Genomic DNA, 27,155 nt, shown 5'->3' on the forward strand with positions numbered 1-27,155 from the left:
TACACAGGGAGATAATAGCTTGTTAGACCAACTAGTATACTAGGAAAATCAGACAAGAAGATCTAAACATGCCCCAAACTTTTCCCGCCCTCTCATATGATCTAATAAAAAGCATTAACTCTCCCTGCAGAGGTTGCTTTATTGATGTTCTTAGATCATCACCATGGCCACAATGCCACCACTATGGCAAGTATAAGTACATGTTTTAAATCAAGAGGCCTCTTCATTCTCAGCTTTTAACAGTGAATTCAAAATTTGAAAAGAATGTATTGTTTTGTCTCAGACTTCACCAATTAGTTTATATATATTTGAAGAAGGAAACATCATGCCAGTAGTATACATTTTATTTTCTTCACAGATTGTGCTCTAGCATTACTGTTAGGTTTTTGCTAGTATTTTATACTATACCATATTTTTACAAAGATTTTCACTATCTACTCTTAAGTTTACATTTGTAGATATTTTCATGGAAAGTTCTTGTGCTCCTGAAACTGTTTTGTAAAGTATCTGACAAAGGTGGGTTGGTCAACAGATCAACACAATTGTGTGCAACCTCTTTATTGTGATTTTGAGGTACTTATTTCTACATACAATCCAGAATGTTAAACTGTGCACTTTTTCCCCAGACACTGAGAATAATGGGATTTATTTTCTGTTACTTCAATTGGTGAAATGATCATCCTTCAGTAATGTTATTGTTGACTATTTTCTCCTGCTTTTGGGTTATTTTCTTTACTTCCGATTCTGGAGAAATTTGCCATTTAAATTTGCATGTAAGAAGCAGAGTAGTCAGAGAATGTGCTGAGAGCTGGATCTCATCTCTGTTTTTTGTGAGGTGCATAAGGGTAGTGCTCATCACAGCAGTGCTCACCCCATGCTGTGGTGCTTGAGAAGAAACCAACAGTGTTGCCTAGGATGGATTCCTTTGGGAATTAGGTCCCCATACGTGCAAAGGCAGTTGGCACAGTATAGAGAAATTTCTTCTTGAGGAGGCAATCAGTAGATTGTCTGACCCTGCCACTCAAGTGCTGTCCCAGCCTTATTGCCTCCAGGCTTGGCTCCCAACACAAGTCCATTTCTGCCACAGAGACAGAGACACAATATATACTTTCAGGTACTAGAGATAGACTTGTATTCTCTATAAATTAATTTTCTTTTAGTAGCCAGTACTGCCATTCTTAAGACGTGTAATTAAAGGGACACAGGTAAATTCACAGGCTGTAAATACCTCTGCAGTTTGTGGAACTACAAGGATCAGACAGGATGAGCAAGTTCAAGTAACCACCTGAAGCTACAGAGGGGTTGCATTCCTTAGTTCAGCAATGTAAGATACTGGGATTTGGCTTTGGCTCTGTTATTTTGGTTCTGGTTTCTTTGAGTAGTGACAGAACTGTCAGTGCTCACACAAATGGAGCTCTTGTTAGGTTGGCAACCTCTCAGAGGTGTCTCTCTCCCTCATCAAGCATTCTTCAAAAACGTGGCTTACTCTCTTTGGACTGAAACTGTTCCCTCTTCTGGGTCTGAGGCATTAAGGCAGAATAATGCTACTATTTACTGCACTGACTCTGAAATGAAGAGCTATTTGCTGCTTAAGGCTGATCCTTGCTGCAGTTTCTTATATTACATTTGTTGATTCAAGGGCATCTTTTAAGGCTCCTCCCAAGTGAGGCGAAGTTACTCCAGGTAATAAGGATGAGAGCAGTCTCTGAAGATGAGACCAGGCTGCTTTTATAAGTCTGAATGACTGGGCAACAAAATGGCAGATGAAAATGTATGCAGATAAATGTAAAGTAATACAAATGAGGCAAAATAGCTCTAGCTTCATACAACAAATGATATATATGTTTCTCAGCAGACTGTTTCTTCTCAGAAGTGAGGTCTTTGAGTTATAAGGGAAAGTTGCATGTAAACAACAGCTCAGTACAGTAGCAATGAAGCAAAGTCCTGTATTACAGATTATTACAGAAGGAATAGATGATTTCATTGCATACAATGTGGTTTGGTTTTCCATACCTGGTCTCTTTATTTTAAAATGTTCTGATATATTAGAAGAAGAAAAGATTTAGAAAAGTGTAAGAAAGAATGGAAAATCATGGGTAGCATAGGAAAAGTAGCTGGGATTGATTGCTCACTCTCTCCTTCGGGACAAGAAGTCGACACCATTAATTAAAGATAGCTGGAGCCAGGAGCAAAACAAACAGGAGAGCATGATTGTTCATGTGGGAGGTGAGTTGGTCTGTGGGATGCCTCACCACTGAGTGCTGTGGATGCAAGAAATTTGCATGTCCTGGAGGGAAAGTGGACAAGTATTTGGAAAAGAGAGCCACTGGGGATTATTAAGGAGACAAGCCACACCAGGTTCAGGAAATCTCTTGAACTATAAATACCTGGAGACTGGGAGAATGTTACCAGAGACATGTCTGATATGTTGCTCTGTGCTGCTCGTTGGTAGGCTTCCCTGTGTGGCCACTACTGGAAACATAATCCTGGGTTTGATAAACCCATGTTCTGATTGTGTGCAGAGACGTGGGGGTGGAAAGTGCCTTTCCCTGGCTGTGGGACTGTGGTGTCCTCTTGGCACAGGAAGCTGTGTGACCTTTCCCTTGCTGTGAGGTTGTTGTGAAGGGCTGCAGTACCTGCTGGTGCTGGGTGCCTGCCCTGGGCACTGGGAGCATTCCCTGTGTGTGCTGCAGTGCTGGGTGGGATGGCTCTGGCCACTGCCCTGCCCAGAACTGCTGCTGCTGCTGCTGAGATTGCCCAGGCAGCTCCTGGAATGAGTAGGAATGAGGAACTGCCTGACTGGTTTGGTGTCTCTCCATCCCTGCCCTCCCTCACTGCTCTTCCTGTTACCTGGTGTGTCTTTTGACGTGACAAAATAATAACTAAGGAGGGATTTTTGCTCTATGATGAGACCTGGTTGATGTTAGGGAATGAATAAGGCTTTATTGAGTGAACTGGATTGGTATTTCTAGAGCATAATCACAGGATACATACAGCACATACTGATAGCATCTGCAAATTGTTTCTGTTTCTCATGCTTAAACTGCTGGGATTTTGGCTAGGAGTTTGTGCCACCTAATTTTCACTGTCCTCATGCATTTATCTGTCCAGTGAAACTGCAGAAAGAAAAAGAGGCCAGCTATTAGAAGCTTTTTATTTACTTACTAGCATTTCTTATTTACGATTAAATCATTAAAACATTTCACTAATACTTCTAGAACTTAAAATATACAGTAAAAAGCCCATCCACAATTTCCCTCTGGACCAAGGAACTGCTGAAGGATGATGTTTAAGGATTATTTTTGGGCAGAAAGTGCATACATTTTTTTCTGAAAATGCACAGATATTGTGGGTCTGTCTGGAGAGTAGGTGTGGTATTGAAAATTATGAGAGTAATGCTTCACTTGGAACATGATCCTCGTAAATGCCAATGCTCTGCTTACTCACAAGAACACGAAGAGTTGTGGTAGGATGAGATAGGTTGCACAATCTGCATACATGTGATTGTAATCACACTGAGACACGTACCTACATGCCAGAAACTGCAAGGAGTTTGCTGTGAGTCTTACATGTTTTAACAATATTTTTTAAAAAGTATTTTTAGATTATATTTTAATTATTTTTAGTAGAGATTGGTGACTCGGTTCATTCAGGTAATATGCTCATCAAAGGGGAATGTATTAAAAAAGAGAATACTTTGGATGAGAAAGCGATGTTGACTCAATTCTTCAACAAGTTTGGACAAACCTTCACAACAGAGTCCTGTAGGCCCTCAGTGAATGTATTTTACATTAGCAGATTCCTCAGCAGGGCTGTTGTCTTTACAGAAGCTTTATTGTTACGCAGGACCTGCCTCAACACCATTTTGAAAGCTGCCTGTTCCTTTTGATGAGAAGATACAGAACCAGTACTGAGGGCGGGGAATGTGCTGGGGAGGGAGGAGAATGGGAGAGGTGTTGATAGGGCAACAGGCAGAGAAGCCTCATTTTTTTACTGGACTCTGGAAGAAGTAAATATGTGTTCAGAAAGAGCGTAATAATAAAGTTGAAGGGACTGTTTCTTAACAATGAGATATTAAACCATTTATACATGGAGAAAACTTTTACTGATAGTCAAGTGTCTGTAAGTATAAAGTTTTGTTTGTCTAAAGCGAGCAGAAAACAGGAATATGGTTTAATGAGTAGTCTTCTGAGCTAAGAAATCTTGCAGTGAAATATGATAAATTATGCTTCTCAGGATTCAATGAGGTTTTAAAGAGACAAAGTTCGTAAGTATAAGTATTTAAGTTGACTTTCTATATAAGCTGTTATAAAATTAAGAGTACACAATTTTTGTAGCCATTTTTAAAATTCTTTACAGCATTGTATTATTTTTAAAGTGTGTAGTAGATAAACTGATACTTCTCTAAGTTTTTTTTGTAAAGCTTTCACTTAATTTTTATTATACTTGCACGTGTTTCCATACAGCAAAAATGTCTTTACAGATATGTTACCTTGTAATTGTTACAGTGCTTTTTTAAAAGTTGTGCAGCTAAAGGGATTTTTCTTCTTCCATCTGGAATTTTATCCAATAAAACAATCCAGATGGTGTGAGTTATTAGAATAACTGAAAATAAATGAAAGGTATTTATAGAATACAAAATTTCTGAGGTGTAGAGACTTAGATCAGTTTTAGCATGTTGCTGCTCAGAAAACGCTTATTTTGCAAGTAAGCATACTAGCTGTGTTATGAAATTTTTACATTATAGTCTTATTCTGTCTATGTATCTCAGTATAAAATTGTCTTAAATGCTAAAAGTATGGCAGCAAAATTTTCATATTTTAAAATCAGGAGGGAAGTAAATTGCAAAGCATGGTAAGATGTTGTATGCATTATTTACTTAAAATGTAATAATTTTCATTCTCACTTTTACATTGATTTCCTCAAAATCTATTAATTTTTAGGGGTTACATCAGTAGCAGGAAATTCAGAAGTAACTAAATGTGTTTCAGTGATCTGTCAGTTAATCATATCCTCTTTAATATGCAGCTTAAATTTAGTTTACTCTTGGACTGCAAGTTACCTTCCATTTGGATGTGTAAATTACGCTGTTTCTGCATGTTTTTATTACTGGAGAGAATTCAGTTGTCTTAAAATGTTGATCAACAGAAGGGGAAAATAAAACCATGAATTGTTCACCAACATTTTTGCAAAAGTATGTTTTTTCAATTTTTATTTTGCAGTCCTGGGGAATTATTTTTCAAACTTTAAAATATGGCTCATAGAACTAGATTTTTTTTTTTTTAGAGTGGATTTCTGGATGGCAAACCTTGAACTTAGTACTTGAAAAGGTGCACAGGAGTCTGAGCAGTGTGGCAGACAGCAGAGGGCACTCGGAGCAGTGGTTTGCATCATTCCCTCTGCTTCGCGGGATTTATTGTAGGGGAAGTCTCAGTGTCTGACAAGGCAGCTTGTACTTCACTTATTTATACACCAGCAAGTTCCAGCTAGTTTAGCTTCAAAATATTTTTGTTAATATTGCATTGGAATGGGAAGGACTCTTATTCAAAATTCATAGAGGGAATCTACAATGTTGTAAATAAGAGAATCTTTCCTCTTCTCCTCAGTAGCACATATGGGGTCTGTTTATTGTTGAGTAGCTGAAAAATCATTGACAAAAATATATTTAGACAGATTGCAGAAAATTTGGAGAATTAGGGGAAAAAACCGTTTTATTTTGTGGCAGAGTTTTCTTAACTTTTGTGTAGGCTTTTTGATGCTCCTGCTTTTTATTTCAGTAACTAGGATCAGTGAGCTAAAGCATATTCTTAAAATGTGGCTGTCATGCAAGTAGTTGTTACTTTAATATGACATTAAAAAAAATCAATACTTGATGAGATTTAAGATTTTTGGTGGTGCATTCTGCCAATGTCTCATTTAGTTTAGGACTCTGTGTGATGAGGAGCTGGTCCAGGGGATTGCCTCTTTCTGGTTGCTTGGTGGTTTTTGTGTGTGTTTTCTTCTTTTAGGAGTCAGGGATATAATAAATCCCATTAATCTTCTGACAAGTTAAAACTTATCCAGGCTCCCTGTCATTTGGTCTTTCTCTTCAGTATTTTCTGCTCTGAAAACAAATGTACAAAAGCAAATATGAGCAGGAAGTGGAGGGGAGGGTAGGAGAGAAAAACAGATCAACCTTATCTGGGGTCGCTCCCCCTTCCCACAGTTTAGCTCCTAAGCAGATGGATGTGGGTTTACAAATGTCGTCTTTGGTGTAGCTGAATAAGGCTTTTAAAGCTGTTGTACCATATTTTAACACTTTCCATTAATAGCTTTGCAAATTAGCACTCCTTCTGCTTTTGACCTTTGACCTCTGAGTTGCCTGCCCAATTTACAAATATGCTACGCAAAATCACAAGATTTTATATCTGTAGCTGCTGAAATAAGCTGTGAAAATGTAGAGGGATATGAATTTTTTAAAGGGCTTTCAGCGCCACACGACACTTCATAGCCATGATCATTAACTGCTGCTGCCTAATTGCAAGAGCTTATTTTTCAGTGTTAGTTGAGTTGCTGTATGGAAAAAACGTGGATGTGTAATGCTTAGTTCAGTGAAACAAAATCAACAGTTCTTCATGTCTGTTTAAAGGAAGGGATTATTAGGTTTACAGTGCCTAGAATGTGTAAAGCATTGCCCACCCACAGTGTTCCCAACAATGTTCACTGCAGTTGCTGCTGGTCTTGCAGCTACATCCCACTGTTGCATGTGGGGTCAGTTTTCTCTTATTCCTTCTTATGGGTAACATTCTCACCCGTTAAAATTGTACAAGTACTTTTTGTCCTTCTAGGTGATTCCTAGAGGATTTAGGTTGGATGTTAAGTGTAAGTGCCATTGATAAAAGTCTTGTTTTGTGTTACCCCACTTGTGATTATTATGCACCTGATTATTTGTGATATTGTTGCTATTTGATTAAAGTATTGACAAAATACATTCTGCATCCCACTTGGTTTAGTGTCAAACAAAATGCAGTATTGAAACAGCTCTGGCATTTTTTCTTTATGAAGTTGCACATTTTGAATACTTATCCACACACAGTAAAACTGTTTTGTGCAAGTACCATAGGGCACTTGCTTCTGAAATCCTAGAATAATGGAGGGTGTAATTTGTAGTTTTAAAAACACATTTCTTCCTGTCTACCCACCCATTTGTTTCCATTGCATTTGTCATGGTATTAAACGCTTATAGGAACATTCCAAACTGCAGTGGTGTGCCTATTCAAACAAGTAATCAATCAAAAAATTAACTTTCCGTCACAGCAATTGGCTTATGCCTCTAATATTCTAGTTAGGATAGGCTTCATCTGCAAGGGAATTAAATTTCTTCCCTGATCACTCTAAATTAAATTGAGAAGATTAAGTTTTCTGTTAACCAAGTCTCTAAATCCTGAGTGCAAAATGGGAAGATGTGCAGGCTTTTACATATTGGATGTAGCAAGTCAGTCTCAGCATGAAATATTGAGTAAAGGCTCTTCTTGTTCCTCATTTTCTCTCTTTACAAGTTCCAAGTAACATTTGCCTTCTTCACATGGCTGTTTGTGTATTAGGGGCTCAACCTAGGAACTGCATGGCTGTGGGGGATCCCACATGCTGTACTGAGCAAGGGAGAAAGTTCCTCTTTCCTAAATGACTACTAGCACGTCCACCTAGGGCTTAAGGACATCCCACTAGCATAAAAATGCCCAATAATCACTGCCGGATTGCAATTCTGGTGTTTATTTTTAGCAGAAAATTGTGTTCTGATTGCTTTAAAAATAACAGCAGTGAATGATTTAGGTACTGTCACTGTTGTGGACAGCAGCAAACTTCCTGAAATGCTGTACTTTCCATATAGAGTCTCTTGAAGACATCGCTGTCACAGGCAAGTGAATTGCACTTCCCTCTTTCATTACAAGGAGCCTATTTTGCTCTCGGTTCCTGAGGCTCTGTGCACAGAACTCTCTTGACATCAGCTGAGCACAGGTTCAGGTCGTGAGGGAGGAAGGGCAGAATAGAAGTTGGTTTCTGCAAGAATTTTGTCTTTAGTGACAAGAGGCTACTCCTAGGTTTAATGAAATGCGCCAAGTCTCCTTGTATTGCAGATTTTTATGTGCAGTTTACAGTGATAACCGCTGAAAAGTTAAGCAGAATGGACTATTTGAGGTCCTATTTTGTTCTGGCTTGCATTATGTAAACCTCTGAAAATAGTGATTTACTATGTAAATGTTTCTCTAACTAATGTTAGGGTGATTAACTAGTGTTTTTTTGGAAACTGTCTTGGAAATCTGTTTTATTGAATACAGGACTACCATAGGGCTCAGCGTCATTTTATTTTCCTGATTTGTTATAGGAAATGTTCTCAAATACAATCAGCATGATTTATATAAAATGATCGAGCTTTTCTGGTGAGAGATAATTGAGATCTAATCTGAATCCCTGACGAACCACAGCTTCCTGCATTGGCCTGTTGCTATTGGTAACATAAAGGGAGTAAAATAGAACTTCATACGAAATGCCTTTAAACTTTACTGGCATGTACAGGCATGGAACAGCGTTGAATTTTTTAGTTTAATCTTTGAGAAGCCGACGTGTTAAGGAAATGCTTTTTCCATATTAAGTGAAGATGAATTTAGGAAGAGTGCTGCTAGGAAAAATAACTGCTGTTTCTTACGAGGAGCGGGTAAGTGATATGAATTATATTTAGCTAAAGCAAGGCATTGTTGTAGTGAGAAATTAGAATAGGCTATTGTTATTGGCAAGAAATTAGAGAAGAATGGGATCAGCTTCAGAATGCTTTTTGCTTAGCCTTTGAGCTTTTTTGCTTAACAGTATTTGAGTTAAAATTCCTTTGTAAATGCAAACATTGGGTTTTATTCTCAGAGAAAAGTAATATTGTTATACCAACTAACACTGAGATTTTGATATGTATTTATGAACTATGCCCAATATGTATAAAGCTAAAACTCCAGTATGTTTATAATGTGTGCCTATTATTTCATTATGTGCAATGTGTTTTGTATATGCTTTCTGTACCATTATATCAATATTATATCTTTAGGTAAGACTGTATATATTTTGTATATATCTTTATAAAAATAATTTTAGGGATGGATTTGGCACTTAAGGTACTGTTTTTATATGTGATGAGGTTGGTTTTGTTTGGGGTAAAAAGTTGGACATTTATTTCTTAAAGGAATTCCAAATGTCACATCATTTATTCTTCCTGTGTTGTTTTTATAGATTCAAATATTTGACAAAATTATATGGAATGCATTTAGTAAAGTTATTGTACAGTAGTTGTGCAGTATGTTTTTCTTCAGAACTCTTACATATGGAATGCTTTTGTGTTAACTCTTACAAGTGCAATTTGGTGATAGAGAATTGAAAAGTGAAATTGTGTAATAGTCCTCCTTTAAGTGGCATTCTGAAGGGGCACTCTTCTCAAAGAATTCTAAATCATGAAATTTATTGCAATAATATTTTGAAATGGGGATAAAAAGCCTGCAACGTTATGCTACTTTTTAGGTGAGAAGTACATTTGAGGTTCTTTATTAGAAGGAAAAATTAGCAATAATTGATGAGTAATATAGCTTTATTTTTTATGTAAAATGTTAGAATTGTGTATAACATATTTTGAGGCACGCTCTCCCTCCCCTCCCAGAGTCCACTGGAGTTCATGGCATGAACTATGTTGATGCTGTAATATATTTGAAAATACATATATATCATGTAAATCTTGGAGTAATGTGACTGAAGACCTGGGGATTTGCTCATAATACATACCTTGGCAAAAGGAGAAATTGCTTCCGGTGATTTAAGAAGTAGTTTGAACAAAGCTAGATGCAAGCAGACGGTCAGCTGAGAGATGGGCTTTCCCTGAGATAAGTGACAGAATGTTTGAAAGTTGGCTCTTTGTATCCAGCCTGTAAATGTTCAGAACCCAGCAGATTTCCTAGCATTATCCTCTATACTGAAATCGTATGAGAAAATTAGTTTAGAAGGTTGGTGGAGCTAGGTGTGCTGTTCTAACCTGAAAGGCTTATATGCAGGGACTTTATAAAATAGTGTGTGAAGTGATGTTGTACTGGGTAAGTAACAGATTCTGGCAGCACTCAGAGAATTCTTTGGATGCAGCAAGAAGTCGATGCCTGTATTGCAAGAAAGTGTGCTTTGGAAAGGAGACAGAGAGGTCATTTTTAATCCCTTTTATTCCAAATCTTTCTGGATGCCCAGGAAAAGAATAGATGTTTCTGTTTAGTCTGTGATTCTGTCATTGTTAGAATAGGGGAGAGAAATAAATCTTCACTCTCCTTACAGATTTTACCCTCTGTGTCTCAGGAGGAGTGGGAAACAGAGATGTCTTTCTTGGCTCAGGAAGGCACTCACCCCCACTGTAATGGCACAGATGATTTCATGTTGCTCCATTTTATTGCTAAGGCCTGGCATTTCCCAGTATGTGTCACCCACCCCTGCCAGTATCCCCCTCTTCCCCTTTGTTCTACTCCAGTGTTTGAGCATGTCTTCGACTTGAGTGACAAATCTTGAGGTGGAGAGAAAGGAAATTTTTGTATTGTGTTACCTGGGTAGTTGTACACATGGATTTATTTGCTCAATATAATGCCTGGGCTATAGGTGGGGTATTTTTTGGTTTTCTGCAGGATGTTGTTATGGCAGAATTGGACAATACCTAGTCACTTCTGTGGGACCTGATCCTTGTGAATTGGAACATGTAAGATGGATAAGAGTTTCTATCACCTGAAAGATGTCATCAGACAAGCTTCATGCAGAGCTGCACACATCTAGCAGGTTATAGGCCATGAAAGCTAAAAGATACAGCCTGTTCCAACCTTATGAACTTTCAGCCTTGTGAATTATTCTCCTCTATGCCCCCTCTCTCCCTTTGTACCTTGCTGTTGGTGCAAGGTACTTTGTTGTCTACTTCTGCTCTGGGAAAAAATTAGGTACTCACAAAGTAGTTCTCTCCCTAATAATTATTGTAAGCTTAAACTATTTTAGATTTGTTGCTAGCAGATCCTGAACACAACATCAAAAGCTCACAGGCCCTTCTGGTTTTTCCACCTAGCAAAGAGAGATGATGCAAAGGGGAATGTAACAGGTTTTCTCTTATTCAGAACTTTATGCTATCAAATATATGCTGCAGCAATTGCCAGTTTAGAGAGACCTAGAGCATCTTTTGTGCTGTATGGTAGCTGGGAAACCACTCTTCAGCTTGCTGGCTCTGCCACTGAGCTTCCCTCTCAAATCACAGAGATCCAGACCCTCTCCTGAAGTCCCTGGCACAGAGTTGCATCCCCCAGCTTTGTGGGGTGTGTGAGTGTCTGTGTAACCCAGCTGCTAATCCAGTGAGATGAGCAAGCGGAGTTCCCGTGAAGGCAACTACTGGAAGGCATTTTAGCTTTCCTAAATTAGATTTATTTTTAAAATGTTGGTAATGTGTTGCCATCAAATTCCTGGCATATACCAGGGGCTTTTTCCTAAACCAATTTGGTAACTGGGGTAATTGGAAGAAATTTCAGTTCTTGTCTGGTTGTGAAAGATTTGATGGTTTCGTCCAATTAGATTTTATCTCTGGATGATAGCTCATAGGTACATTTACAACATATATGTTCTGTCATTTGTAATAAAATGCTTAAATGCTTTAAAAAAATCCTCACATTAGCCCTAACTGGCACAGAGTCATGCCCTGTCCTTCCCCCTCTTTCTGAAATGGCTCCCTACAGGAGCTTTTCAATTTTATAGCTTCTGATACATATATTTTTCAATAGGTGGTTCTTAATATATGTGTAGTGTTAAATTTCATCAACTAATCTAACTTTTTATGTGTAGTAGATCAAATTTTATCCTGAAGAGCCTCCAGTGGTGGGAAACATGAGTGCTGAAGAATGAAAAAAAGTCCCCAACATAAACTGTATTTTTAAAATGAGATCATCATAGTATTTAAAAAAATCTGGTCTTGCAACTTATACCTTTCAAAGACAAATCTAGACAAGTTTCAGCTGAACAGTTTAGAAGAGAAACTTCTTTGTCTGAATGTGGACTGCATGCAATTTCTGACAGGTTTAAACTGAGATTTCTGAGTACTCACAAACGTAGTTTGAAGATATTACTTGAATATTAATTCTTGCACAGTAATTACAAGCTTTAGTTTTTAGGTTTTATTGAATTAGATGGATTTAGTTACACAGATGAATTGAAAGAAATGTTCTTAAAATATATTTTATTCTGTGATTTATAGAAATAAAAGGATAATGCTTGGAACACAATAGGTATATTTAGTGACTCTGTAGTAAAATATATTCCTCCTATAGGTGCTTTTCTAAAATGTTCTAACATAAAAACTACTAAGGTCCTGCTTGGAGAGATTTTAAAATGCTGATACACCTAATGTAACCTGCAGTAGACAAAGCATTTAAAATAAACAAGCAAAACCAACCTGTGGTGTGCAGAAAGTTCACTGCATTAACTTATGCTAAATGAATTGAGATAAAACTCTCAGTGTCCATTCATGATTGAGCTTTTCTATAAAATTGCACCATTTTCTCTTGAAAATATCTTTTATAATTGATAACTTCCCAGTTTTTGAAAGAAGTAGTATGAATATTCTTTCTGCTATCATGAAAATCCTAATAATTTTGCTTCATACCTTTCAAAACCATGAAGAATTGTACTTGGTGTTTCAATCTAGGTTAATGAAAGCTAACAAAGTAAATGACCATTCCTAAAATATATATATTTTGAAAGGAATTTGGTTTTGTTTTCTGTCTAATGTGTAAGCTATTACTTTACTTTGAGTCATCATTTTCTTTGCTCTTTTAGAAATGACATTGAAGTTGTTTATTCATTAACTGTACTGTACAGTGATGTGCTAAGAAATTAGAAGCAATCACATTTATAAACCAGACTTCAGTAATGCAAATTAAATTTTCTGAATTACCAACATTAATTAAGTTATGGCTTCTGAATTTATAACATGATCACTAGGCTTGTGTACAAAATAGAAGTAGAAAAGATTTCCTAAGCCCCACTGAAGGATTGTAACCATAACCATGTTTTTGATACCTGAAACAAAGCTCTTAAAGGGAGATGCTTGGTGATCCTTTTTGTTATATTATTATGCTTCACAGATGCAGAAGCATTTATGTAGTTAAGCAAGAAGTGCCACCATTTTTTCATTTTTAAAATCTTTTTAATGAGAGGTGTATTTGTGTTTATCTGAACTAGCACCAGGGGAATGACTTTGAAAGTCCCAGAATACTTGTGCCAGAGACTAGCTCAGATCCTCTCCTGCTGATGGGAATGGTGAGGCCATTTATAACAATTTCTTCAGAGAGTGTTAACATCAGGGTGAGAGCCTGCAGTGAAAGAGAGGAAGAAAGGAGAATATATCACTAAAGGGTTTTTTGGTGGATTTTGAAGAAGAGTGGGATTGTTTGTTGCCAAGGCTGAAAAACACAAACTATGGAGAGGTAGCTGTTAGCTTGAATTGTGTTTATATTTGTGCTTTTCTTTTTCTGTGTGTTTCTGACATTGAAAAATTTTAGATACTGTGGGACAATATTTCTAAGCTTTCTAATGAGCATTACAAATGAAGAGAGTATTTTTTAACTATTTAGAAGGTTTCCAAAATGTTCAAGGACACTTTCAATGACCAAGAAAAGATTGGCCAACCTAAAATAAAAGTACTTTCTATTAGTCATTAAAAAATCAATGCAAACTTAAATCTAAAAATCATTTGTCCTCCACACTTCACTCAGCTGAGTGTCAAGGTTCAAGCATTGGAGTACCTATTTGGATTTAATGAGGTATTAGATGCCTTGAGGTCATTTATGATGAAAGTTGAGAAGTCTAGGGTAGATAAGCGCATAAGCTTCAACATTTCACTAGCATACTAATTGTCTTTGAAAATCTGATGTACAATAGGAAGAGGTGGTGAGGAATTCTTACTTATTGGAAGTTAAATTCTGGTTTATTGCAAGCACTCTGAACATCGTTTTGTTTCTGTGACAGTCAGAAGTGACTGACAGGAAAAGCTTTTAGGGTCACCTGACTGACAAAACACTGAATTTTCATTTTAACGCCACATATCTCCAAACACTACAGCAAATTAAAGTGCATGAGGTATTGTTTTAGTTCATATTGTTTTCCAGTCTTTGCAGGTCAGTTTTAGGTGTCTACCTTGTCACAAGTACCAGCTGATTGTCTCTGCCCCTCTAAGAAGGACTTTTGGGAGCAGTGTAGTTACCACAGCAGGAAATTCACCTTCCAAAAAATATTGGTGGGCTGAAATCCCTGGACAGTAGTGGTTGAAAGGGGGGAATTTCATGCTGGGGAGAAAACAACTGTGAGAAATAACAGCTGACTTCTTTAGATTTTCCTCCCTAATATTATCACTTATTAATAAGATGATAAAAGTAGCTAGTACTGAAAATGCTAAATGAATCTCAAAGATTTCTGATACTTGCCATGAAACTTCAGTAACACTTTTCTTTTTCTCTTTTTTATTGCAGTCAGCAACTGTTTCTGATGGAGGTAAGCTGATGCTTGTTTTTACTTTTATAATGAAAAATAATCAGTTTTCCACATTAAGCAACAAAATATGTGGTAAATTATGTGATATATTACAAGATGTAAGTCCAAGGTGGTGCATAACTCTGTGGCTGCTTTGGGAACTGTGCCAGTGAAAATATTGCAGGCTTGTGTTCACATACTTTCACTGGTTTATTTGCATAATATTTTTTGGGTACATTTATATATGAACATTTTTATTATAACTAGGTTCTTCATTCATAATAATAGAGGCAGAGCTGGTAGACTTCTGTGTAATTGGATGGTAGATAAAATCTCATTCTCTGTTTTATTGTCCTTTACATACCTTGTTTGCTTTTAAAGAGATGCTCTAGTTTCTGAGTTGTAAGCTGTGTTGGTACATTTGTTGAGGTTGAACTTTCTTAAATGTCATCCTTTTTGAGAAGGGGGTAAGTAATTTGATATTTGTAAAATCCCAGCATGGAGCTCTTGCATTTCTGGAGTACTTCTAAGTAAACTCCTGTTTATTGCACATAAGCTGGTTTGTTTTGATTTTAACATGCCTTTAATGTTTTAAAGGATGTCCACTCTTTGTTAAACATTAGAAGATGATTTCTCTGAAGCTTTGAAGTTAATTGAAACCGTTTAAAAAGGCTTCCTTAATGGAATAAGGGAATTTGTACAATGTAGGGTATAAAGGAGATGGCTTTTCTCCTTGTCTTCTCTGGCAGGAGCTGGTTCACTTGATCCTGCAGAAAAACCCGTATTTTTGCATTTGCTGTTCTTTGATAACATTACAAGATACATTTATTAAATAAAAAGGACAAAAGGGAACAAGATGTGTTGCCATAATCAGTGCAGTGAAATTGGAAAAAAATATTTGGAATGCTAATGATAATTTCTTTTATAATACATGCAAATGTAAATGAAAATTAGCAGTACTATTTACAAAACTTGTTCATATCCTAATTTCTGATTCCTTGCAAGACTAAAAGTGCACTTCAGAAAAACATTACTGTTTTGGTCCTTTTGCTGGAGCCATTTTCCAGTGGCTGACTTTGTCAGGTATTCTCCTTCTCTCCTGCTGACACAGTCTAATGCTTTACTGTACTTCTGTCTGGACAAGAAGCAGAGTCTGTGTTGTATCTGTCTTGTCCACAAAGTGAAAAACAACAAACCAGAAAATAATACTGTTTATTCTGCTTTCTATTTTTAAAATGTGGCCTGTGTTTTTGTGGGAAAAATACGTATTTTTTTTTCCCCCCACATGTTACCTTCTTGATATAAAAATCAAAGCAGACCACAGACTTTCTGACTGTGTATGTAGCTGTTGAGGACCAAAAATTTGATTGATATTTTTTTAGGTAAAATGCAATGTACTTGTATCTTGTCTCCATGAGGGGTCTTGTTCTGTGTTAACGAAAGTTATTTTGTGGCCTATCCAGACTTGGGAATCCCTGTGATAGTACTCATACAATAATAATGTCAAGATTTTTTATCCTGCCAGCTGAAAATTTATTTTAAAAATTCCACTTATTTTCAGTTCTTCCAATATGATTTGTGTCTTATTCCAAATCTTTAGGTAACTGTTTTCACAACTAATTCTATACACTTTTTTGAACTCATGAAATCTAAGGGCCGTGTAAGGTTACAGAGGTGAAAAAATAGCCAAGAAGTTATGTGCTATTTTTTGAGTTGTATTCCCTATTTTTTTAGCTAGCTCAGAATTTAACATGAACTCTCTCTTCATTGTTAAATGCTACTTAAGAAGGGGTATAATTTTTGTAAAAGTGGTAGTTGAACTATATTGAATAATATTGAATCAATGCTTAAGTACCCAGATAGTGGGTTGGAAGAATAGGAGCCAGAGAGACTGTAACCAGAAAAAGTGAAATTAAATAAATTCCTAATTCACCTCAAGCTGCATTGAGTAAATGGTTCTCATTCATGTATGAATTTTATTTTCTAGCATTTACTTTCATTTAGTATGGCGCAGTGGAATTTTTTCAGTTTTCCTTAATCTTACTAATACACAAATAGATCCACAGACAGACATTTTTAGGGTATGTTTAGTTTAGAGAAATTTTCCCCAGTGTAACCATTAGTACAGCACTGCATACTTCCCTTCCTAGACTAAATCATTGTCATCACAGAATCACAGAATGATTTGGGCTGGAAGGGACTGTAAAGGTCAACTTGTTCCAGCCCTGCTGCCATCCAGCCTGGCCTTGACACTTCCAAGGATGGGGCATCTACAGTTTCTCTGGGCAACCTGTTCCAGTGTTATCATTGCTGTCAGAGTGAAAAATTTCTAATATCTAATCTAAATCTACCCTCCTTCAGTTTAAAGCCATTACCCTTTGTCTGCTCTTGTCAGAAGTCCCTCTCCAACTCTCTTGTACCTCTTTTAGGTACTGGAAGGTGCTCTAAAGTCTCTCCAGGACCTTCTCTTCTGCTTGGTATTATTAATTAATATTATTTCTACATATAGCTACTATAAATACTGTTGTTAAGCTTTAGTTTGGGAAGAAAATTAATGTGTAAAAAGCAATTATGTTGCTTTATGTACATCTCTTCAGTATGGTGGGAGGCACAGCAGTTCTTTGTACATTTTCTTTCCAAAGTCAATGAAGATTTATGTGATATGGCTTTCATTATGTTAGAGCCTGGCCCTGGAAACCATCTACCCCTTTGTGTTTATTTTATATCTTACATCCCAGTTTGTGCAAGGCTGGGATGTTCTTATCAGCCAAAACTGCACTTGGATATTGTAAGATAGCTGACATGTAAATTAGTGTTGTTTCCAGATGTGCTGACCAGTGGCAGCTCAACTCTAATTGATTTGTGTAATGAATTGCAGACAATCAGAATGCAAACTCTAATAATGCTTAGATGCAAGATTACTGCTGTAGATCAACTAACCTGCAGCACCTCTGCTCTAGGAGTAGCAGGAACCATTTTATGTTACTACAGTGACCTGTAATTAGCAGGTTTCTCTGCTTCCCACCTCAGAAGCTGTCCTTTGCTGCTGACTGTGGGAGCCGTGGGAGTGTGTACACAGCACGCAGGCTGTGCCTGATGTTTTGAGCACTGTGCCATCTGAATTGTCACAGGGATGATCAATAGGCCCCTGCTAATGTCTGACTTTGCTATTTATACCTGGAAGGCACTTTAGAAAGGAAAAACCTTAAGGTCAAAGGATCTATAACAGAAGTACCATCATCATTCATCTCCCAGACAGAGGTGGTGAGGTATCCGAGCTAGTGAGAATGTCTGAGTCAGTTCTCACTTGCTGTTCCCTGCAGAGATCAGTTCCACAGAGCTGAAATACTTCAGCCTAACAGATACTCTGTGCACATTTTTTCCTAAGATACTACTTTGCTGTAGTTTTGGCTGATTTTTGCTTTTAGTGTTCATCATGTGGAAATAATTTTCGTAAGGAAAAGTGCTCCTAAAGACCTTTCTGAAAGGAATCTGATGTTTGCAGTAATAAATAATGTAAAACTGTATTTTAAAAAGTAATTGAGGAAGGTAAGGCAAAAAATTTACAGTGAAGTGCAAAATAAAACAAAACACTGTTTATGCTTTTTGCACTATAAATACAGATGGATTGTTTCCTCTAGCATGTATATGACTTATTTGTCAGTTCTGCTGGTGGTGCGTGCTCACTGTAGCTGTGTTCCACTGTAGCATAAATAATTCAAGTTCCTTTAGCAGCAGTGGCAAAAGGTCTTTTCTTTAAATTATTTATGTAGCATTTTATAATGCTTTGTGTTAAGTATACTATTGCTTCCCTCTGCTTGAAGCAACGAGGCAAGAATCAAGTTGTTTAGAAAGGTGTTTGAAGCTCCCAGGAGTTGCTGTGGGGAACTTTGTTAGCTTCTCTCATCCCAGAATTGCAGAGGAACAAACAATGTGCTGGACAGTGAGACTAATCTGCACCCAATGGGTTCCGGGACGTTTCAGCTGAACTTGGTATGGATTCAGAAGGATGGCTTTCAGTGAAGGGCTTGAAGTATTTGATTAAGTGGCACCACAGTGGTTCTTACCAGCTTTATCCAGGTAATTTATTTAGTGATTATATGATTTGTGTGCGTTCCTGTGATTAAGAGGAATGTGCTTAGCTTCTCACAACAATAAAAAGTATTTGTAGGCTGAAAAATGTATACAAAATACATAAAAATGCATACAAAATAGTCTCAATTTATTGTATTCAGGTTATGGCTTTATATTATCTAAACCAAAACTTCTGAAGCCATCCTATCCTGAATGCTTTGAAGACTTAGCTGATTAAATGCCTGTATTTTCTTACATAATGCTGTTTTTGTAGAATAAATAAAACCAAGACCCTCCATGGAACATATAAACACAAAAAGTGCAAAACATCGTTTTTTGAGGATTTTTTTAGATAGCATTCTGTGTCAGTTCTGTATTTCCAAAAGATAATAAATGAAACTGAATGACTTTTCACTCAAAGTAGTTTTTCCTCAGTAGGTATGGTTGCTATCAAGCAGAACAAAAATAAAGTTAGGTCCCTGGGATTTGAAATGTTTGATCAAGGAGCCTCCTTTTACAGGTAATACCAGATAAGTCAGTGCTTCCAGAAGTGATGACAAAGGAAGGCAGGCATTTGGAAACTTCCCAGCACTGCTGTAGTCCACGTTGTCCATGCAGAGCTGGGATTTTTCACATTAAACTCCTCTGGCATCTTGAGATTCCCAACTGCTCATGTTCTTTTTTAAAATACTTCATGGGGTGGAGGAGGAGGAGTCCACTTTGCCCAACAGCCCTGTGGTGAGAACATGTGAGGGTGGGAGTCAGGGCTCTGTGTTTCCTCTGATGACCATCACAGAAGGCTCATTAGATGAAATATGTGACTGGGTTGGAAAGTTTCTCCATTCCTGCTTTCCAAGGTGGGCTGCGTGTACCTAGGAATGCATGAGCTGTGAGAGTCAGGAAACCTGATGCTGGAGTCTTTCATTGGAAACATTCCTGTGCAAGAGGAGTGGAGCAGGAATTATGCCTTATACAGTCTTCATTTCAGTGTGATTTGGATAAATTGGGTACTAATGTTAGAGTCAGGGAAGTGTTTTTCATTCTATCTGATTTTCTTTTTCTCCAGTTCTAAATGGTGTATCTACACTAGGCTGTAACTCTTTTAATTGCTACTGATGATCTGGGTGGTAAAAGAACTAGAATAACCAAGCCTATTTTGGCAAACAACCTTTTCTGTATGTTTTCAGCTTGATGGGTACCACAGCAGAAAACTCTACAGATTTTAAAAACAAACCAACTACATTTTTTCATTAAGGGAAACCAAAGCTGTGCCAGGGTTAAGTATAAATTAAAATAGTTCTTTTTGAAAAAAGTTTGAATTACCTGAATGAAATCTACCATAACAGAGACAGCTTACTGGGAATGAGTAATCCCTTAATGCTATGTTAACATATTGGAAGACCTGTGCTAGTAGCTCTTTGGTTGATGGAAATAGAGTCTTATTTTGGTTCATCTGTTTCCACGGGATCTCCAGAGTCGGAAGCATATCAGAGGAGGGAGAACCCGGTGCAGTTTAGAGGAGTGTAACTCTGAGGAGCTGGAGAGAGCAGGCAGCTGGTAGCAATTAAAGGTAGTTAGCAGTTACCCACTGGTGTAAACACTGGAGGCTGTAATTGCAGTTTGGTTTCCCGGCTGCCATGGGGAAATTGAATGCCTGCCACTGGGAGGGAGGTGATGATGACTGGCTGGTGATTGCTGTGCCTGCCACTTCCCAATCCCTTCTGAGTCCTAAGGCACTGTGACTCCAGGATCCAGAGTTGAGCTCTTGGTGTGGCTGCTCCCTAATTTCTCTCTGTCAGCCAAGTAGGTTTCAGGGGTTTGGTATGTGGGATGAGTTTGCCTTTCTGAATTTGCCTGAAAGGAACAAGGAAATTTTCATCATTCATCTCTGGAGAACACTGGGATTGAACCCTCCAGGAGCAAGGCAGTATCTGAAACTGTTCCAGATCTATCAAGAAGTGGGTGCCTGGACTGTAAAATAGAACACATCCACCTGCAGAGTTAAAGCAAAATACTACAGATAATAAAGTTAGGTATCATTCTCTTCAGATTCACGTTAACTTCTTTCACAATAGTTTCACTCTGGGGACAGGTATTCTCTAATGAAGTTAACAATTGAGTTGGTTATGCTCTTTCATATGTCTTAAAGGAAAAAGTGAATAAATATTTGTATAAGAAAATTTGGCATTATTTGCTGAGTGTTTGTAATTAGCCTTGATTTATATGGTGATTAGGTGAAGAAAGTTATTTGTATACCTGATTTGTTACTAGTGTCCTTAAATATTATCATTAAAAATACAAAGTTACAGTTTGTTTTTCCCTCATGTAATTTTGTATCTTTGTCTTACTCATTTTATTTATGTCTTAAAAAATAGCTGTGCTTGCAGAAACTCAGGATAGTTAACTGTTACATCTTAGTGAATATTTCTGAGCTAAGAATATGTTTAAAAATGAAGTTTTGGAACTCTTAAAAATGTTTATTTTCTTATCTTTACAACAATCTTTATCACTTTTTCCAATGCTTGTAACTATTTTCAATGGTGTATTTTTTCAAAGCTCTTACTTCCAGGGAGGAACAATAGTGTTTTGTAACACGAAGTTTGGAAATGCAGAGTGCTTTCAAATACTTCTAACATGAATAAGAGATCTTGGGAGAGCATATACAGTAGGGTCTTTTTGGTGAAATTACTCATTGCTTTAGTTAGTCTAAGTGATTAACTGAGGAAAATCATAAAAATAGCCCTGTGAAGCACAGTCCCTTTCTGATTGGTTGTGAATTCAGTTTTCTCCAACAGATTGCATTTCTAGTGAGCTGCATACTTGCTTTTCCATTTGGCATAAAATTGCTGAATATAAACTCTATTTAATTTGAGGGTATTAATTTTCTAACATCTGTTACTGCTAATTTTTCAAATAATTGAATGTCTGTGATTTTTTTCATCCCTTCGTCAAAGAATCTCATTCAGTTTGGCATCTCTCTGTGTGCAACCTGTCGTGCTCGAAGCAGGGAGATCAGACCAGGTAGCTCAGGCCTTCGTTGTGTTTCCACAATGAATTAAACCTCACATCACCTCTATGAAGTGTGCAGCTGTGAGTTCAGCATTACCAGTTTTATATTTGTGTACACTGGGAGGTGGAGAGACCATCCTTTAAAAGGGTGTTCAAGAGGTAAACGACAAATCTGTGAATAGAGCTCTGCTGTAAGCAGTTCTGTCTCTTAGAGCAGCCATTTCTTTCCCCTTTCTACTTCTGTGAACAAATGGTCACTTGGACAATTTTTGTGAGCCTGTTTTGTTTACTGTCATGACAAAGATGATCTGGGGTTAATACTTGAAGTTTTTAGCCTGCTACACAAAGGGGTTTTTTTGTGTTTCCTTGAATTCTCCATGGATTCTTGTTAATTTGTTTCTCAGAATAGAAAATCACTTCTGTGATTTTTTTCAAGATCTTTTTCAAGATCTTCTGTGATTTTTTTCTGTGATCTTTTTCAAGATCTAAAGAATCTGGTAAATTCTTCTCTTGGAGTCTCTAGATTATTCCAGTATGTTGGCTGGAGTCTGGAAGGGATCCCTATTTTTATCAGAAACCATAATAAATTGAGGATCTGTGGTTTGATGTCTCTTACTTCCTGTGGATGAGGAAGGCATCCCTTACTATCTCATTTTCCTAATGTTCTTTTCCACAGTTGACTCCTCTCCTAAATTTTTGGTATTAATGGGAATCTTGTATTTCCATGCAAAATTTCACAGATTGCCTGTCTACCAATTGAAGTGTGTATGAAATTTTGCTGTCTCCTATCACCTAATAGGTTTTTGCCCACATTCTGGTAAACAGTGGGTTCTTGAAGGTCAACTTTCCTTGGATAATCTTCTGAAGGAGTGTAGTCTATAATATGAGAAATATTAAGAGGGAAACATATTTTATTTTGTGGAACAAGAAAAAAGATTTTGTTTTGGGCCTGCCCCTTTTGCTTCTGTCAGGGGACTGCTGTTATAACACTCATTTAATTTTCTTTGCAGTGGAACAGAAGACACTTGAGAGGTGTTTTGGGTGGTTTTTTCTATGCAGGTGCTCCTACTAAAAAGGGAGAGGGATATTTAGAAGTCTGCACCACTGTGAGCTTGAGCAGGAGGCGTGATAAACCAAATAAACAATCCTGAAGAGTAAAAGTGAATATTACTCTATTGACAGATGTAATTTCCTTTATTGACAGAGCTGAATAGCACTGAGTTGAAAGACTGCATCAGTGAGAACAGCCTCAGCAGCAATGCCAGCCTTCCCAGCGTGCAGAGCTGCCGGCGGCTGCGGGAGCGGAGAGTTGCAAGCTGGGCAGTTTCCTTTGAGCGGCTTCTTCAGGACTCTGTTGGTGTTAAATATTTTTCGGTGAGTTTTGAGGGACAATGAGAGGCTTTCCAAAATACCTGATACTGCTGCACTAACTTTCCTGTATTCTTTTTTATTTTTTTCTTGACACTCTCCTTGCACAGGGCAAGAGACAGGAGTTCATTCATGCGCTGTTGTTACCTGAGCATCTTTCAGAGTTTACACAGGGTCACAGTTGATTGAAAGTTCATAGTAATATTCAGATTGCCATGCATCTCTGCATGGCTTCCATTTTCACCTGAAACTTCTATATTTGGCGTTGACTGGGAACTTTTAGAATGCTTCCCCATTTTGTAAAATGGTTGGTTTCTTTTTTTTTTTTTTTTTTTTTGGTGTCTGTAGCCTTTGTACAAGAAGAAGGAAGTACTTTTGGTAGTTTCCTAAGAATGGGTAGTTATTTACATCCATCTCCTGAAACATTGGAAGTCACATAGAAGGTGTTTTCAATGACAGAGTGGCTTATTTTCCGGCAAAAGGTTTTTAGAAATACTTTTTGGAAGTAGTTATGGTAGTTAAGAGCACTGGTTAAAACTGCAACTGGAAGGAGTAATGCTGAGTATTTCCAAAGCATAAATACTTTGTAATACATAAATACTGTTCTGCACAGCACATTTATTGTAAATAGCATCATCTCTATTTTGCAAGGAAACTGAGGGTATATACTTTGGCTTTGTTGCACTGAGAGTGTGTTGCTGATTCTGAATGTGTTACACATGGACAGTTTGTGCTGCCCAAGTAATTTTCACAATGAGAATATAAGGAAACATGGTATAGGAGAAGTAGATTATTGGATCCGCAGTAACTCAGACTCTTTTGCTTTATACAAAAGTATTAAGGGATCACAATGGTTAATAAGCAGACTTCCATGTTAACTGGTGGGGGAACCCAAAACCCACATTAAGTTAACATCTGTTTGTGGAAACAGAGAAGAGGAAAGCAAAATAATACATTCTGGATATTGTGTTCCTTAGTTTAGCAGAGTAGTCTGAGAGTTAATAGCATTTCTGCTTTCATACTGAGACTTCTTGTCAGGCTGGAAGAAAAATTACAGTTCTGATCTGATGCTAAAGTTCATCTGAAAAATGATGTAGTTCATGGGGCCCCTACTGAAAGTTCAGTTGACTTGGTTCTAATTACTGGTAAACCTATTGCAAACTTGTGTACACTTAGAAAATTGCTGCATTAAATTTTTAGCTGCTATGATACTTCAAAATTTACATAATAAATGTAAAAAGTAGCTCATATAATTTTAATAAAAGTTCAGATTAAAAGGTTCACTTCATTTCAGCAAAAGGCAACCTCAGATATTCTGGAAGTTTTACTTTTCCCCTGCATTTTATTCTAATTAGAACTTCTTCCTATAAACATTGCAAAAGCACGTGTCTTAAAGAAACACCAACTTTAAAAAACAATTAGAGAATGTTAAAGTTTACTGTGTGCACCACCATTTTCTTGAGGCCCAGGAGATGTCCAGAGCCATTGCTTAGATCTATTAACCTGGTTGCCATAACACTGTGCAGTTACAGATTGCTGCCAGTATCCAGGAACATTGAGGCACCAGCATTTAATTTATGGCTCCATAGCAAGTGTCTTGGTGCATGTGGGATCCAGCATCTGCCTTTCCTGAGGACAGCTTTGTCACAGAGCAGGAATTGCTCTCTAAGAAGGAGAGATTTTGCATGTTTTGCAAATACTCGCACTTTGCATAATTGCTGCTGCTCAGAGCAGTCAGCCAGGAGGTGAGAGCTGTTTGCAGGCTCCCCCCACAACGGGTTCAGCCCAACCTCTGCAGCTTCCCAGCCATGGGTGACACCTGCTTGGCTGCCTGATGTCCCAGCTGGGGCACCACTCAGCCCTCCTGGAGAAGCTGTTGGACAGCTGTGCCCAAATCCTGTGGCCACAAGGAAGCAAGTGGGACATGGACTCTGGGTTCGCGGGGAATGTGCCAAGGGGGAAGTAGGCAGTTGTGTTCTGGTTCTTGCTCATTCATTTGATTCTCTTTAAATATGTAATTACATGTAAAGTGCAGAAATGTTCCCCTGACTACTCTCAGGATTGTCTTTTATGTGTTTGGTGTCTCAGCTTATGTATCTAAAGAACTGTAAATTCAGAGCTTGCTTGGGCATTTAGATTCCCTGTACTGTAGTTTATCTCAATTGCTTTGCTACAGCTGGACTCCCTAAACTCTTATGTAAATCTGAAAAGCACAAATATACTTAAGTATATTTCTGTGGAGATTCTTCTTATACAACTTTCTGTGGTTGCTTTGTATGATAAGGATGCTTCACTGGTACCCATGTGATGATTGAGTGAATGTTGTGGTGGATCGAGTTAATTTTTTTTCATATCTTTACTTTCCCCTGATGTTTAAAATGCTCTTAAGATGTGGAGAGAATATTGAATTATATAGATTTGAAAACAGGACAGTTTGTCATTGTAGAGTTTTCCAGCTGAATTAGTACCAGTGTTCATTTGGACTTTAGGATGCTGTAATATCAATTATGGTGTGTTGTACTGGGAGATATTTTATTTTCCTCTCAGTGAGTATTTTCCAAAGAGAAACCATGTAACCACATCAAACACAGTGAACAGTGATAGATTTTTTTAAAAAAAATTCCCATGTGATACAAAAAGACACTGTAATGAATCCAGGATTGATTATGGGCACATCTTGATAAACATCTACTCTCTTATATCAGTAGAACTGCAATTAAAGACAGTTTAGAGTGTCACTTTTGAATCTAGTTTATATACTATTTAAATTTTTATTTAAAGTGTATTCACCAGTTTATGCACTGCTTAGCATGACATTTCAAATTTTGTACTTGCAAATGATTTGATTGTAAGTTCATGTATTCTTCTTAAATATACATTTAAAAAGCGAGGAGAAAGAGGGGGAATACCAGGTATGTATTGGACATATATTGATTTTTACTTTGGAAAAGACCTGGATTGTGAGACGGATTGAAAACTTACATTTATGCAAACTTTCCAAGCATTATATATATGTTGTTTAAGCTGGCAAAAACTTTTCTTTGAGACATTTATTTATTTATTTGCTTATTTTTTCCTCTAGGAATTTCTGCGGAAAGAATTTAGTGAAGAAAATATTTTATTTTGGCAGGCCTGTGAATATTTTAACCATGTACCTGCACATGATAAAAAAGAGTGAAGTCAATGTACCTTGTGTTGCTTCTTCAAAAATTATTACTCCTTCAACATTATTGAAATTAATGGAGCTGTGCTTGGTCTGTGTACTGTGACATCACTAAAATAGGGTGGGATGACCTAAGTTTAAGATGCTGGATATTTCAAACTGCAGCAAAGTGCAGAGGTAGCTCTGTAAGAATGAGGTGAGGTATCCTGGGTGTTGCAAATGGCCATCAGTGGTCACCCAGTGCATGGAAGTGCAGAGCAAGTAAATTGACCATGTCAAGGAGAGACTCTTAGACTCTTTGAGCTACACTGCCTCCACCAAGCAAGACTGGGTTTCTAAATAACTTAATTATCTGCAGCTGAAAGGGCAGGGCTCTCATGTTTGTTCACAAATTATGAGAATCTCCATCTCATCCTTTTGAGGGAATCCTACATTGGTCAGGCAGTTTGGGTGAAGTTTGAACTTTGTACAGGTTGGCAACACTTCTGTCTACACCACAGCCAGATCTAGTCAGATTTATGTGGTGAAAACAGTTTCACCTTCCAAGTCTCTCTTAACTCTTTTGTCTACTAATGAGGTTTTTTTCTTCTTCTTTCTTCTGTCTTCAAACAAAGTATTTTCTGAACACCACCCTTAAGGGCTGTGGGCGCAGCTTGGTGGTTTTTTCATTATTTTCATGATGTGGGTGTTTCAAATAAATAAGTTAAAAATGAGTGGTTTTGACTGTAAATATTCATATATATATTTACCTTTTTCTCACTTCTAGAAATTTAATCTTAGAGGATGTATTTAAATAGTAACTGTTATGTAAAAGGTCTAAAAATCTAAAAAAAATCTGCTCTCCTTTTAAAAAATACTTGCTGTGCTTCACTGCTTGATTATTTTAATTTTTATTTGGAGGACAACTTTTACTGTTCAAGAAATATTTGATGAATACTTGTAATCATAAAGAAAAAACCCTATTTATGTGCTTAAAACTTGCAAAAGCTATTATATG

At 37.3% G+C, this 27,155-nt stretch overlaps 1 protein-coding gene across 5 annotated transcripts in view; it reads left to right on the top strand.

Annotated features, from left to right (window-relative positions):
• Window positions 1-27,155, top strand: part of RGS12 (regulator of G protein signaling 12) — an 87,200-nt gene that overhangs the window by 29,471 nt on the left and 30,574 nt on the right. For 3 of the 5 annotated variants that reach the window (XM_041464593.1, XM_041464672.1, XM_041464507.1), the window contains exons 4-6: window positions 14,544-14,565; window positions 22,832-23,001; window positions 26,078-26,168. In XM_041464593.1, coding sequence (XP_041320527.1) covers window positions 14,544-14,565; window positions 22,832-23,001; window positions 26,078-26,168 — 283 coding nt within the window. Of the gene's footprint in view, window positions 1-4,015; window positions 4,123-14,543; window positions 14,566-22,831; window positions 23,002-26,077; window positions 26,171-27,155 lie in introns of those variants that run through there. The other 2 variants (XM_041464766.1, XM_041464424.1) reach the window with 2 other exon arrangements.

Source organism: Pyrgilauda ruficollis, unplaced genomic scaffold (genome assembly GCF_017590135.1).
Source record: "Pyrgilauda ruficollis isolate IOZ18807 unplaced genomic scaffold, ASM1759013v1 scaffold1, whole genome shotgun sequence".
Lineage (NCBI taxonomy): Eukaryota > Metazoa > Chordata > Aves > Passeriformes > Passeridae > Pyrgilauda > Pyrgilauda ruficollis.